General features: G+C 45.7%; 1 protein-coding gene across 1 annotated transcript in view; it reads left to right on the top strand.

Moving 5' to 3' along the window:
- Window positions 1-1,998: 1,998 nt before the first annotated feature.
- LOC119386288 (phospholipid-transporting ATPase ABCA3-like) overlaps window positions 1,999-15,182 on the top strand; it is a 34,050-nt gene continuing 20,866 nt past the window's right edge. Inside the window, exons 1-6 of the mRNA XM_037653614.2 lie at window positions 1,999-2,007; window positions 2,846-2,963; window positions 3,254-3,408; window positions 5,116-5,295; window positions 8,563-8,773; window positions 13,547-13,796. Coding sequence (XP_037509542.1) covers window positions 1,999-2,007; window positions 2,846-2,963; window positions 3,254-3,408; window positions 5,116-5,295; window positions 8,563-8,773; window positions 13,547-13,796 — 923 coding nt within the window. The remainder of the gene's footprint in view (window positions 2,008-2,845; window positions 2,964-3,253; window positions 3,409-5,115; window positions 5,296-8,562; window positions 8,774-13,546; window positions 13,797-15,182) is intronic.

Raw genomic sequence — 15,182 nt, 5'->3', positions numbered from 1 at the left:
CTCTACCTTTACATTCCTTAAGGTGTCCGTACAAGTTCAGGGGAGGCTTAAAATGATGAACAATCGTTGACCAGGCGATGTCGCTGGAGCCAAGCGTACGTAAACACGCTGCTAATAAATGCAGGCGTTGCCTTGATGAAGACAAAGTCTACTGGAAGCGTTGAGCTCCAGCGTCATTCTCTGTCGAACAATTTCGAATCACTTAGGGTGTCCTCAGTTAACACGCACAGAAATACCCAACAAAGTGGACGGGTGAGTGCCTTCCGTTGTAGCTCAACTGGTAGAGCCGTTGTCATGCAACACAAATGGACAGGGTCGGGGCGTGCTTTACGAAACGTACCTTTGACCCTTCTTGCTGTGGTACCCGCCGGATCGCTTAGCGAAATGCAAAGAACAACTGTGTGCCTAGATTTAGGTGCAATTAATGCGGAGTCCGCCGCTACGGCCTGCCTCATAAACATGTGGTTTTGGCACGTAAAACCCCAGCAATTTATTCTTACGGCAGCCATAGGCTGTTGTGATATAGAGCTATTGACTGCAACTTATGCGGTCATTAACAGCTGTCGCAGTGTATGTTTGCTAAACATGCTCGCAAGCGTAAACAGTATGCGCCGGTTACTTGAAGGCACGCAGCGAACGCAGGTAATTGCTATTGTGCGCAGCCGGAAGACCACGTCACTTCTTCCGCGGACGCCGAGAAACCGGAGGCTGCGGAAAAGAAAAACGCGGAAATATTCTTCGAAGAGTTCGCTTCCAAGGAGCCTGCAGGAGTTCGCCTCGTCAACCTTACCAAGGCAAGATCACTGCCCGTTTATTTGTGATGCGCACCGCATGTCTAGAGTTGCTGATGATACTCGCAGCAGGAACTTAGTGAGGATAAAAATCTGCGTCGCACAGCAACATCAGCAAAACATTTTTTGCTATAGCGTCCGTTTCTGATCACCGCCGATGGTACCTGAATATTTTTCAGAAACATTCGTGAAAAGCGCTGAGTAAATTTGTCAACTGAGGTACTATATCTAAGAGTGTCAACCGATGGTTAGTAAGCAACTATATACCTGTATCTCTGACGTCCGTGCGCTGTAAAACGATTGATTGAACACAAAAACACATAAGACAGTTTCTAGAAAAAAAAATATGTCCTTTCCAGCATGGCTTCAGATCCGGTCTTTCTACCGTTACACAACTGATGGAAACAATTCATGGCTTCTGTATTTCTCTGGATGCAAGTCAGCAAATTGGTGCTACATGTATTGATTTCGCAAAGGCATTCGATAAAGTCCCTTCTTTTTAACTTGTGTAGGAATCAGTACGCAGTTGCTTGATTGGTTTGGTGCATATTTATCGCATCGTCAACCAGCTGTTAATGTTAAAAACGGTGTGTCGAGCACTTTAGAGGTCTTTTCTGGAGTATCGCAGGGTTTTGTATTAGGGCCTCTCTTGTTCCTGATATATATATCAGTTATCGAATCACCTGTCAAAATTTAGCTTTTTGCCGACAACTGTTTAATTTATTGCCAAGATGCATGCAGCGACGGCCAGCTTAAAATAAACCACAGTCTTCAATCACTAAGTTCGTGATGCAGAAAATGGGGGATGGAAATTATTTAGGCTACAAGAACGCCACTTGCACTGACATAACAAAAACGAAAACTCTGCTTTTGTTTCTATATAAGATTGAAGACAGAATTATGGATAACGCGGCTAGCTCAAGTGTTTGGGTGTAACAATTACAAATAAATTAAATTGGACTCATCATGTGGACAATATGGGGGATGAACATATCAAAAAGCATGTTTCTTGAGGAAACAAATACCGAAAGCGACGAGAGAGGTGAAATTATTGCCATATAAAACGTATATATGTCCTAGTCTAGAAAATGCTAGCGCAGCTTCTAGCCCCCATCAGAAGGTTCTTAAGAAAAAATTGGAGCGTATTCAGCGAATCTCTGTACGTTTTATTTGTTCAAAATACAAGCGAACAGACTCGGTGACGGACATGTTAAAGGCATGCGATTTGGAACTGTTGGAATTAAGAAGACAGAAGTGTGGATTGAATTTGTTTTTTTTTTAGATATTACACGGAAAGGTAAAAATAAATAAAGACGCATGTATGAAACAGCAGCTTGAAAAACGCTCATTCTGCAACCAATAGGAATCCGTGCTGATTTGTTTCGTTTTTCTTTTTTCTGATGCTATAAACTTGTGGAACAATTTACCAGAGGACGCTGTACAGACAAATTATGCACAAGATTTTCAATTATTCTTAGATATTTTTGATAATTACGCTGTCACTTGTTAGTTGGCCGTTGCTAAATGTATGTGTATGCGAAACCTTATTCATGGTGCCCTCCCTGTAACAACCCTCAACGGTATGACTAAATAAATAAATAAATAAATAAATAAATGCATCTACTAGTGCTGTTAAAAGGAGCACCTGTGATAAAGCATATGCGAATTGTTCTGTCTGAAATGCGTGCAGCCGCCCCGCTTTGCACGAGAGGACTTGCGGTCGGGGGTGCTGGTGCTGTACTCTGCAACCCTAGCTGTGTACAGCGCTGACAACAGTTGCAGGAGTGCGAAGAGAGTAAAAGTCGTGCGTTATGCTTCCTTCAACAGAGTACCGCGATGCACTGATCGCGTATTTCCTTGACGTAAATGCCTAATACGCACAGCCGACTATATCTTGTCTCCATGTGTTGGACAGACGTCAAAATCGGCTTAATCGTTGCTGTTCGGGATTGTCACGTGACGTGATTTTAAGTATTCCATGCGCTCAAGCATCGACAGCATTGAAAACAACCACGAGATCTACCGGCGTGATCATTTCGGCCGTTTATGTCCAGGTGTACGGCAAGACTACGGTAGTGAGCAATATAAACTTGGAAGCGTCCAAAGGGTACATAACCGTGTTACTCGGCCACAACGGCGCTGGCAAGACTACCACCATGCGAATGATCACCGGTGAGTGCATGCTACTTAGTATGCGGAAGGCTTTTAAATCCCAGAAGCTTGGAAATTAAATGGTAGCGGAAAGTTTACCCGTATGTTGGATATTTGACTTGAGCTTATTCACTTCATACTCTACTCAGAGTCGACACAAGAACCTGTTCACAGTCACGACGTTAAGCGTCCTTAAGCAGTTTTAGCTTAGGGAGCTCCAAGCGTCAGAAGACGCGAAAAGTACAGCAACAAGGGTTAGAAGGCGCTTGGTGACCCGTAGCCTAACTGCGTTTCGTTCTCGTCACCTCCAGGGCAACTAGCTCCTTCGAGCGGCTCGGTGTTCATCGAATCCCAGGACGTGAACGCCAACAGCCGAGCGGCGCACGAAAGCCTGGGCGTGTGTCCGCAGAGTGACATCCATTTCCGAGACATGACTGTCTTCGAGCACCTCTACTTCTTCTCAAGGGTGAGGTGGTTTTGACGAGGAAGGAAAGAGCATGGATTAGCGCGCGTACCAGTTTGGAACCAATGCATTCAGTCTTCGTAAACATTGTCACGCTTCGCGAGCTTGATAAATCGACATAGCACGGATGCTAACATTGCAAATCGTCGTTCTCAAAATGGGGTTAAGTGATATAGAAAAAGTATGTAGTTTATATAATTTGCAATATGGATATTGAGAAGGACGTAGCCTTTACAGGGATAAAACAGCGCTACCCGATTTTAACCTAATAATTGCAGTAGAAGCCCTTAAATTTAAATATTCAAGTCGGCTGGTCATACATTGTAGAGTTAAATGTATATTGACATAAATATTTTTCATGCACATAGCAGTTAAGAATGTACCCGGTATGTATAGCTACGTCGTTTCTATGAATATACGGCGCATCGTGTGTGAAAGCGAGGTGATATAGGCGAATATAAACACTACGATCATTGACGCAGCAGACGTCAAGGAAAGCTTCCGCGGGGCGACGCCGGCTGTTTGGAGAAGAGTATAAAAAATCACACCATCTCCCGCTAAAGGGGACCATGAGGTGATGCGAAGCAGTGTTTCGGCATGTAGAGCCCGCGTTTCAGAGGTGGAGTGGAGAGGGGGAAAGGGGAGAGGGGAGGGGAAAGGGAATTGGGGAGGGGAGAGGAGAGGGGGAAAGGGGGAGGGGAGATGATGAGGGGAGTGGGGGAGGGGGAGGAGGAGGGGAGAGGGGGTAGGAAAGGGAAATGAGAGAGGAAGAGGGAATGGGAGAGGTGGTGTGGAGAGGGAAAGGGGAGAGAGGGAGTGGAGAGGGGAATGGGAGAGGGTTTGCGCATGCGCAGTAAGGGTGGTAACGCCGCACACCACCACCACCACCACCACCACCGGATTGAACTCCACTATAAGATGCTTCACATCTAAAAAAGGTTGACAATGTTTGCACTAAGCCGCGCAAGCCTTGAAACGGTGAAACTGAACGATTCTGAAGACTAATCTGGTTGCTTCTAGGTTGTTTCTAGGCCTTAGCTAGGTGATGAGGGTTCTTTCTAGGTTGCTTCTAGGTCGTTGCTAGGATTTAACTAGGTGATGCTATGTTTCTGCATTGAATTCTCACTGCGGAGAGGTTCGAGTTAATCCACAGACAGTCGCAGACACGACACGGATGTCCAAACTCCAGAGACAAGCTCGCGCTGTAACCAAGCGTTAGCATCTCTCATAGATCTGCGGGCAGGTCGTCGTTGGCGGAGGCCTTCCATCGTTTCGGGGTCTTCTCGCAGCCGCCGTTGTCTCTCTCGTTCTCTAGCGTTTGTCTAACTGTTGTCTTCTTCATTTTTAGTGGACTAGCGGTGAGTAGTGGGATTTGCCCAATTTCTGTGGCCCATATAGCTGCCTTAAACAGCTTCGCTGTTTAAAATAGGCGCTCGCAAGACTGCGCCTATACTGACGGCTATGGGGTAGTGGCGCGCTATGGAAAACGCTTAACCTGGGCCTAGCAGGTTGTGTAGCAAGCTGAAGTACGCAAAGGCAGAGGAGGTTCGACAAGTATGAAATGAGGCACTATCGGGCTAATTGGGATTCTGACGGGACGTTTCAGTAATCGATGCATGAGCACTCCGGCTTTCGCCTTCGGCCGTTTTAGCCAAAAGAGACTCTCGCAGTATTTACATGTAACATTTAATCCTCTCGGTGTTTTTCAAGGAATGCTCTAATTGCAACGCGCAGCTCAAGAAGGTTCCCTTCAACGATGCCCACGAGCAGACGTTCAACCTGCTCGTTCTCATGAACATGGTGTCCAAGACGTGCACTTTCGCCAAACACTTGTCCGGCGGCATGAAGCGAAAGCTTTCCATAGCCATCGCGCTCATTGGACACTCCAAGGTATGCTTTTACTCGATTGCATACGAGCGTAGAAATATAATACGGAAACAGATAATTCAATGTCGTCGCGGGCTCCCCTTTTTAGTTGCATGTATTCGAAAAGCAACGAAAAAAGAAAGAGGCGGGAAGCTTTTATTTCATGACACGTGCGTTCTATTATTAGCTTTGTTTCCGTTTCTTTTGCTTACAATAACTCTTAAACTTCAAACAATGACGGGACATGTCCGACTGTCTAAAGTATAGGGTTAAAAATTAGGCGCCCCCCTTGGATGACTGCGTTCAAGTCGAAAAGATTGGCTAAAAGCCAAAAAGAAAAGAAAGGCAGCATAGGCAGCGAAGTGCTGACTGCTCCGCATGAAAACAGTTCCCACAATGCGTCAGATGTGCCAGAATTTTTCATCATTGATTTGATGACTGGGGAGTGGGGGGACGACCCATTAAACTCCCCCCCTTGTGCCCGCCAGGGCTGGGCAAAGATACTTTGAAATTGTATCGCGATACGATACAAGATACTCAGGCAAGAAGTATTGGAGATACAGATACAAGATACTACCGCAATAATTGTATCCGATACGATACTTGCCAATTGTATCTTAAGATACTTCGATACCTTCGCAAATTTGTTATTAGAGACCCGCATAACGTAGTAGCGACCGTCTATGCACGAAAAGGTTTGCTTGAAAATGTCTTTAATGTGACCAATTTCGTCTAATTTTAATAAAATGTCTGTTAATATCTCAAAAGTTTTGTCCTTCTTGCTCAAAATGCATTAGTTTACTTCCGACAGAACTCAATGGGGTTTGTTTTGGTTGTTTAACAGGACAGCTCTTCACTGACAGCGGCTCTTGCTTGTAATTTTTGTAATTGAAGGGAGTCGCTGCTCAGCTTGCCGACCAGCTAGCGGTCGTCATATAATCACAGGAACTTCAATAAGAAGCCTTCGCACGATGGCGCAAATACCGGTGTGGAGTTTTACCTTGTCTGTAAAAGGCCGTCTACGCAATACCGAATCACCGGTGTACAGTAGCAACAACGTTGCTAGCTAGATTTTTCGTGAAGCATTGTGTACACTTAAAGCTCATAAAACTGCAGTGACTTTTCATATTCTACTTATCTGCTGGCGTAAAGCGTATGTTATCAATATATTCACTAACGTACAATCTTTTAACATTTTTTTTCAACGAGAGAACATGTGCACCCCAGAAGTGCCTAATACCTATTGTATTGTCATGTAGTGGTGACGATGAAGAAGGCGGCAGTCACTCTGGTAGAGACGAAGCAGCTCATTGGGCAAACTTGTGCCCAGAAAACAAAGTAACTCATAGTACAAGCAAGGCACGCTGTACGCCGATAGCGCCAATAAAAGTCGTCGGCCTTCGGTATTCTCATCATCGGCGGAACGCGTGGTCTTTTATACATCAGCGATCGAACCTTCCAGCGTTACCGCTGGTGCTCGCGTAAGCTCCCGAATGAACTAGAGTGCTCGCGCCTTGCGCATAATTTTAATAATAAGTGTTGCGGTTTTGCATCACAAAACCACAATGCGATTATGATGGACGGCGTTGTGGAGGGCTCCGGAAATTTCGACCACCTGGGGTTATTTAACGTGCACCTAAATCGAAGTACATGGGCCTCAATTTTCGCCTCCATCAAAAATGCCACAATTAGTATCTTATTTGCACGTAAGTCAATCGCATGTAAGTCTAACTTACATCCACAGGATCCTTCAAATCGCTGATGTGTGAACGCCACGAGACGCAAAGCAACCCTATATGCTTCAGATTTCGTAACGAAGTACCACGCAGGAGAGCGGCATCAGAATATGCGCGATAATCGCCGCATGCGTTGTGGTACGCGGCACTCGACAGTGGATAAGGGTAAGTGCCATGGCACTGGCACAAGTAAAAAGAAAAAAAATCCAGAAAAACATCTAGGCACGTGAGCTAAGCATAGACGTTCGCTCTTGTTCTGTCGAGACTGCGTGAGCGCTGTCATGCTACTCTGCTCAACCAAAACGGACGCGCACGCACTCATCGCCTGCCCTCACTGGTGGACTCTGCCAGAAAGATAGAATTATGTCACAGCCCTTAGTTTTGTTCAGGCGGTTTAGTGGCACCAGTACCAGCTTGAGAAGTGGAGTTCAGCAAGCTATTAGTAATCGTTTCGTAGGGTGGTGTTCCTATAGGAGTATCTTGTATCTTAAGATACACGATACATTATTGAATGTATCGGAAATACAGTAACAGATACTCATCTTGCGAGACGTATCGCGATACAGATACAAGATACCCCAAGAGTATCTAAGATAGTATCTAAGATACATGTATCTTCGATACTGCCCAGCACTGGTGCCCGCCTATGTGAATCTGCAGCGAAAACCTTGATGTTATGCACAATACCACGTTTTGCCCCTCAGTGCTTCACCAGTCAGCGTTGGGAACTTTAAACATTTTCTCGTTCACCTTATTTTACTCATTAATGTTGAGGAGAAAGTCGTTGTGTCACGAGCTGTCTTCCATGCGTGGAAAAGAGTGTGATGCTCTGCAAACACACATGACGGAAGTAGCTATGCACGTTACGTAAACATGTCAAACCAACTAGTCAGTACTAAAAGGTCTTCTGTTCTGTTTGCACAGCACGTCGCATTCTTACGTTTTATGACATGCCTCGTGTTAACCATGTCAAGCATCCACGCCGGAACACGGAAGCGCGAACAGTGAAGCGCTGAAAGAATTGTCATGCCCCGTTCCGCCCGAAAGCAACGAGTATTAAATGCAGAAGAGCTTGGGTGGGGGCTAGTTGGAACACACTGCAGAAAAATTTAGCGCTGCAAAGTTGAGGACAAGAAAAACATGGACAGACACAGACGAAGTATTAAATGAACGTGTCACCTAAATATTACTATAATCCCGTGACGTTATCTGCGCGATATACTTAGTCCAAGTGAGGTTTCCTTTTTTCCTTCGCAGAATGAATTGTGCTCAAGTTTTGTTTGCATTGGTCATGCTGTACAAGAGAACGGAATAATGGGAATGGACCGGCGGCTTGTTTTTTCGTTAGACACAACCTAATGAATCCAAGAGACAATGATGCGAAGGAAGACAGAGGAGACATTATTTGTAGTTGTTAACCACAAATTATGTTTCTCTGCGTGTAATCCTGGGAGTGTTAGTCAGCGCCACTCGTAGCCATAGCGGCGAGAGGGAACAAAAGAGAACACAAGAGAGAACCCCTTAGTGGTCATCAAATAAACAACATTGCGCACAGGTCGTCATCTTGGACGAGCCAACGGCTGGCATGGACCCGGCGGCCCGGCGCGATATGTGGGACCTGCTCCTGTCGGAGAAGGTGCAGCGCACGATACTGCTAACCACACATTCGATGGAAGAGGCTGACGCCATTGGCGATCGTATCGCCATCATGTCCAATGGCATCGTCCAGTGCTGCGGGTCGCCCTTCTTTCTCAAGAAAAATCTTGGTTCGTTGTGCTAATTTATCCCTTCCATACAAGTACATAGTCGTTTAGCAGAGTGATGAACAAAGGCTAGTTGGTGGTGGTTCGTGATTTCTTCTTGCGCTTCGTATTACGAGACGGGGACGAGACGGGAACTACAGGACAGATGGTGCGCAAACTCACAACTGGTTTATTCACATTTTGTCAAGTGTCGAACAAAGGTTAACAGGTGGGAGGGATAAGGTTAAGGGCGGGACGTAACAAAAAGACTAAAAGAAAACGAAGACGATGCATGAATTAACATATGCCTTCGTAAGCACAACTTTTTGGCCGATCAGTGTGTATCACTTTCTAGAAGTTTTATTTCTGCCTGCGTTGAATGTGACTCTTCAGGAAGGCCCCTTCAGGATCAATAACTCAGATGCCGTTGTGGAATACCTAAAGGACTGCACCACTGTAAGCTGTTTTTCCATGGAGGCCAAAGACTTATTCTTCAACATTCCGCAACGCGCTGTGATAGTGCTGTTGAACCTGCAATTAACCTGTATGGCTGCGTGAAGTTACAGAATCGGTGCGGCTGTAGCCTAGAGGTATTTCTAGAATTGTTAGGGATTTACCTCCGTTCACAAATCACTGAATATGAAGGCAACTTTTACGTGCAAAGAGATGGCATTTCAATAGGTTCTTGTATCGCGCCTGCACGCTCCGACCTGTTTCTGGCAGAAGGCGTTCGTAAGTTAGCCCAGCAAATGAACGACTTGACATATTAGCATGTTTTAGATACGTAGATGATTTCCTCGTCTGTCTCAAACCAGGCGTAGTACGTAATACCGAGGATATCGTGAACGCGTTCAAAAGCGAACATTTAGGTCTTGATTTCACGTGCGAAATCCCTGAGCAATCTAGATTCCTCGACATAGAAATCAGGTTTGAAGCGCAGCACACGTGCTGGCATTATAACACTAGAGGAAAGAGATAAATCCTAAGTGCCGAGTCAAATCACTCGAAACTCATCAAAAGAGGCATGACACTTTCATGCATTCGGCAAACGCTCAAGAAATCCTGCCATCATCTTCTGGAGCATAGCCTTAACAATCAGTTCAAAATATTAAGACAGTGCCTATCCCCAAAGCATGCTCGTGGGAATGAGTAAAAAGCATTTAAAGGAAACCAATAACCCACGCGTTGCCAAAGAAAATGAAAAGGTTGACTTCAGAAAAGCGTTAGCTATTCCGTACACATGGCATTTCGTACCGCATGAAGAAAGTAGGCAAAGATACGGTGCCACATAAGCTTAAGCAGTCAACGATGACCGAGCGAAGAAACAGTGCTCAAACCACGAAGACCGTTTTGTGCAATATGCCAAGAATGCCGTGTACTGTATTCCACTAATCTGCGGTAAAAAAAATTACAGCATATCCACGGGGTGAATGATGATGAGTGGGGCGAAGCTCCGGAGGGATTCATCGGTAAACCATGAAATTCTTCCGTGAAATTCGCCCAGTACATCATATAAAGAGTGTGAAACACCGTGTATATATTAAACATCAAACTTTTATTGTACTGTTGGTTTATGTGGTCCCTTCATTATCACCGCTTTGTGATCGGTGAAATGCAAGGAAAGTATCCGCTCCCGAGCGAAAGAGAAAGCGCGCCAAGAGCGACCGCGTTCCCCGCTCGCCCTGTGAGAATTAACGGCAAGGCTAGAGGGAAGTCGCGACGCGCGTAGCGATCCTCTTCGCGTTCCACGACGCGAGGTCGGTAGCATGCCCAGCGGAAGCCATCTGAACGCGATCGTGCAAAGTGCTCCGGCTTCGCATCGCCTCATGGTCCCATTTAGCGTCCCAAAACCAAACATCTTGCTCAAGGTGTGCTTTGCGTTTTTCGTAGAAATAATTTCTTTATCATGTACATTAAGACGAAAAGTTGAAAGCTCACTAGAATATATAGCCAGCAAAGTATGTCTTTTAGTGTGATTTAACTCTCGTACGGCAGGGTCCTCGCGCCATTGCCGATCGGCGCTCGCCCGTTGCCGATCGGGCGAGGTGGCTACATATTACTACTACTACTACTACTACTACTACTACTACTACTACTACTACTACTACTACTACTATACTACTACTACTACTACTGCTACTACTACTACAGAGGAGGGAACGACCCACACCCTAAGTAGCTTCGCCCCTAAAATACATAGGGCAGACAGGAAGCTGTGTTAATGAACGTCCCCTGGAACACAGTACGCCTGCCAAGAATTGCAAGGAGTGGGTCACCTCGAGGCACATTACAAACGATGCTCATGCACGCCGAAGCTCCGTGACACCACGTTGCTAGCACGTGGCGGTGACAGATATCAAGAATTTGAAAACATGAAAGAAACTATTTTTACAGTAGCTGCAAAACAGCAGTGCATCAGCACACCATCGTTACATTCTAATATTACGTTGTAATGTAAGGCATATATGTAAGGCTTTGTTTTCTTTTAGTATTTTTGCTTCGTCCAGCCATTTACCGTATCTCCCCTATCTGTTTGTTAACCTTTATTTGACACTTCGTAAGATGTGAATAAACCATTTGTGAGTTTGCGCACCACCTGTTCTGCAGTGCCTGTCTCGTCCCCATAATACGAAGCGCAAGAAGAAATCATAAAATACGAGGTGTGTTCAAAAAGAAACCGAAGTTTTGCCATAACACCTTTACTGCTTATGGTACAACATTTAGGCACTGTCCCCCTCAGTGTAATCCCCTCTACTGTCGATGAACTGTTCCCACCATTTTCTCTATTTTTGGAAAGCCTCCTGCAACGCACTTTCTGGAATGGCCCGCGTGGCTCTTCTCGAATTGTCCTGGATCTTCTCTATGGTTTGGAAACGACGTCCATTCAACGTGGTTTTAAGTTTAGGATAAAGGAAATAGAGAGAAATTTCATGGCATAGTCCTACGCTGATGCCCACTTCGTCAGCAACATCTCGAACCGTCAAATGACGATTACCACGAATGACAGCACGAACTCTCTCGACGCGGTCGTTGTCTGTTGATGTGGAAGATCGTCCAGGCTTGGCATCGTCACCGACCGACGTTCTGCCGTGTTCGAAACGCTTGAACTACTCGTAGCACTGCGTGCGACTCATGCAGTCCTCCCCGTATGCTTGGCTAAGCAATTGAAGTGTATCTGTGAAAGTTTTTGCAGTTTTGTAGCAAAACTTCACACACACACGTTGTTCTTCCAGCTGTTTCATTGTCACTTTGGCAATAATCCGAAGAGCAACTTGTCCATGTGCTCACTTTAGCGGCTGTAACTAGCGAACTAACGGCCACAGTGAAATGCAGCAAATGACAGTTTCTTGTCTAAACTTGCCGTTACATGTGCTTAGTGGCCGCAGCGCGCTCCTTCTGGCGGTTGGCGCGCTATTTGAAAAGTTCGGCTTCTTTTTGAACACACCTCGTATAGTCGCAACTCGGGAGATTCTTCGTTCTTGACGAGTTGTTTGTTCCGCGTGCCCTGTAGTAACCACGAGTGGCACAGCGCGGAAAAAGAGGAAGGGACGACAACAGAGTACAAAGAGCGCTGTCGTCGATATGAACCAACTAGCCCAGCAAGCGACCATCCCTGTAGTAACCACTAGAGCATACTGTTTTTTTCGTCATTTAGTCAAGTACAATGCCCTTATTTTTGTGGAAAGAGAACATCAAATTATGGTGACTTCGCGCACCAGTATGGCTAGCTGTGATGACGTCACGTACCAAGACATACAAAATGGCCACCAGTGCGTCACCAAAGGAGTCACGGCGGAGTGATCTTGTGAAAGCATATTACGGGTAGCATACAGCTGTATCGTGACGTCGGGGTACAGTAGGAACCGAAACTAGCTTTTTAAAACACGTAATTAATTTTCGGGGCGCACTCAAGCTTACCAGTACATTTTCTAGGATCTTGAGAGCTTGGCCTCTCATTTGACGCGAAAAAGAAAACTGAAAATTTTCGTGTCAGTACCCGTTTAATAACGCGAGGCATTGCACGTTTAACCGTAATTTCACGAAGTATACCCGGAACTATAGGCAAACATGTGATAGCCGATGAGCCATCGCGTCCTTACATTCGTATTCTTACGCTTGCATGTAAAAATCTTATGTACCTATATAGCTGCTGTAATAGGAAACATGGTGTCACGCCAACGCTGCAACCACCACGGTAGCTCTGTGGCCATGCGTGCGGCCTACGTCCAGTGAAATTGTATTCTAAGTCCACCGAATAATAAAAGTATCCTCTAGGTGGTCGAATTAGTGCACAGCCATCCACTGCGCCGTATCCCGGTCATCTGCAGTGCAGCTCCGCGAGGTTAATCTATATATACCTAGAGGTTGATCGATGAGCCCTCCTCCGACATCTGGTCATAGTTTCATTTACACGAGGACTGGATCCACTCGCAACAAGAAATCGATTGCGTTATCTTTCCTCTAGTGTTCTCGAATGGCGTTATTAGTCGATGAACTTTTGGTTATGTTACTGCTGGTGATGCTGATTGACTACATACACAACGGCTTCCCTTAGGTCTTGGTAGAAGTCTGGTCACCGATTGCAAGCTTAATGCATTACGAAGTGTGCGGCAGGATTTTACCTTCAAGTGTTACGGAGAGTGTAACTTGCTTCCGAATTTTTATTATTGTAAGGTTTTGCATTCGTGTTAAAGCGTTTATCTGAGACAACAGTGACCAGTCGTACAGAGACCGCAGAGCAAAATGTAATTTTCTTGCAAAAGATCGCACGCACGGCCACTGCTTTGGTGTGCACAGGTGCGGGCTATCACATGGCGATCGTGAAAAAGCCGACATGCGACACGCGCGCCGTGATGGACGTCGTGATTGCGTTCGCGCCATCGGCTGAGCTCGAGAGCAACGTGGGGACAGAGATGGCGCTGCGCATCGGGCGCTGCGATCAGCCGGCCTTCAAGCACCTCTTCAGCCATCTCGAAGAGAACAAGGAGAAGCTAGGCATCGCCAGCTTTGGAGTCTCCGTCACCACTCTCGAAGAGGTCTTTCTTCGGTATGAATAAAAAAGCAACCTTCTATAACAGTGGTCACCTCAACTAGCGCGCTGCGGTCACGAAATTTAGGCCCACATGGGCCGGGATAGTGAACAGGATTGCAGCGGGGAGGAGGACAAAATGTTAGTTAACATCGCCGTTTGAAAGCAGACCTTTCTCATATCTCATATTTTGTTCAAAATATTGAATTAAATGGAGGAGGGCTGAACTTTACTAAAGAGTTGCCTCAGAATAATGGAATACAATTTCCTAGACATTTCCTTAACGTATTCAGACGAACCACGTGTGCTGGCAATATTCTCCTAGATCTTCGAAACCGCTGTTAAACTTTTTTGTCGAAGGTTGTAAAAAACGGTATCGTCATGTCTTGCCTTAAGTCTGCCCCTCACCAAGTCGTGTGCGCACAAAATGAGTGATGGCTTTAACGCACAAGTTACGCGTCTTTTAGATGTAGGTTATCCTCGTGATGCAGTGGCCACTGTCGCTGAACGCTTAAAGAGGTCCATTATGTTAAGTCCGAGCATGGTTGCAGAAAGCGATAGGAAGAAACGTGTCGTAGGTATACCGTACATTCATTGCGTATCTCACATGCATGCTAAAGAAAATAGGAAGTAGATACGGCGTTAATGTTGTTTTCACGGCTGCAAATAAGCTAGGTAAGATTTGTGCCGCTGTGCAGAGGAAGAATGAGCGAGTAAAAGACAAGAAGCGGACCGATATTTGTTTCGTAAAACACACCAACAAATTCACCGATTGCCGTACAAGTGTGGTGTATAATGTCCCCTTCAGCTGCGGCCGCTTCTACGTAGGACAGACGGGCCACTGCATTAACCAGAGATTAATGGAACATAAGAGACGCTAACCGGAGACTCACCTTCTAATCAATCTTTACATTGTCGAGAGTGTAAGTGCACGCCGAAATGCGATGAATGTGCACTTTTGTACCGACGTAGGAATGAAGACACGCGCCTGATGATTGAGGCATGGCAAATCGAGAATAGTGACAGCGCATGCGTGAGCCAAGCGTCGATTAACTTGGCTAAAGATGAAATCAAATGCCTTAACAGTTATCTTTCACGTAGACCCCCACGCGTGCCGGATTGATAGGTTCGCCTATTGCATGGGCATGCGCAAATACGTTTTCGTGCCTTCTTTCTTTTCCGCCGTTGTGCGTCTCTTCCGTTGTTAGTCGGCGTTTATGGTGTCCCTGACTTCTTCTCTTGTGTGCGTGTTTGCACGCCCTGTCTTTTCCTACCAACTAGCTCAGTTCTCTCTTATACAAAGGCAACTCACTCGTAATTACGCTGCTGCAAGAAATTTACACCGAAGTAGAAATTATGCGCCATGCTTCTGCAATAAAATTATTGGGCTTGCCTGTTTCATCT

This window comes from Rhipicephalus sanguineus, chromosome 3 (assembly GCF_013339695.2).
Source record: "Rhipicephalus sanguineus isolate Rsan-2018 chromosome 3, BIME_Rsan_1.4, whole genome shotgun sequence".
In the NCBI taxonomy this organism is placed as follows: Eukaryota; Metazoa; Arthropoda; class Arachnida; order Ixodida; family Ixodidae; genus Rhipicephalus; species Rhipicephalus sanguineus.
This window is presented reverse-complemented; position numbering and strand designations above follow the sequence as displayed.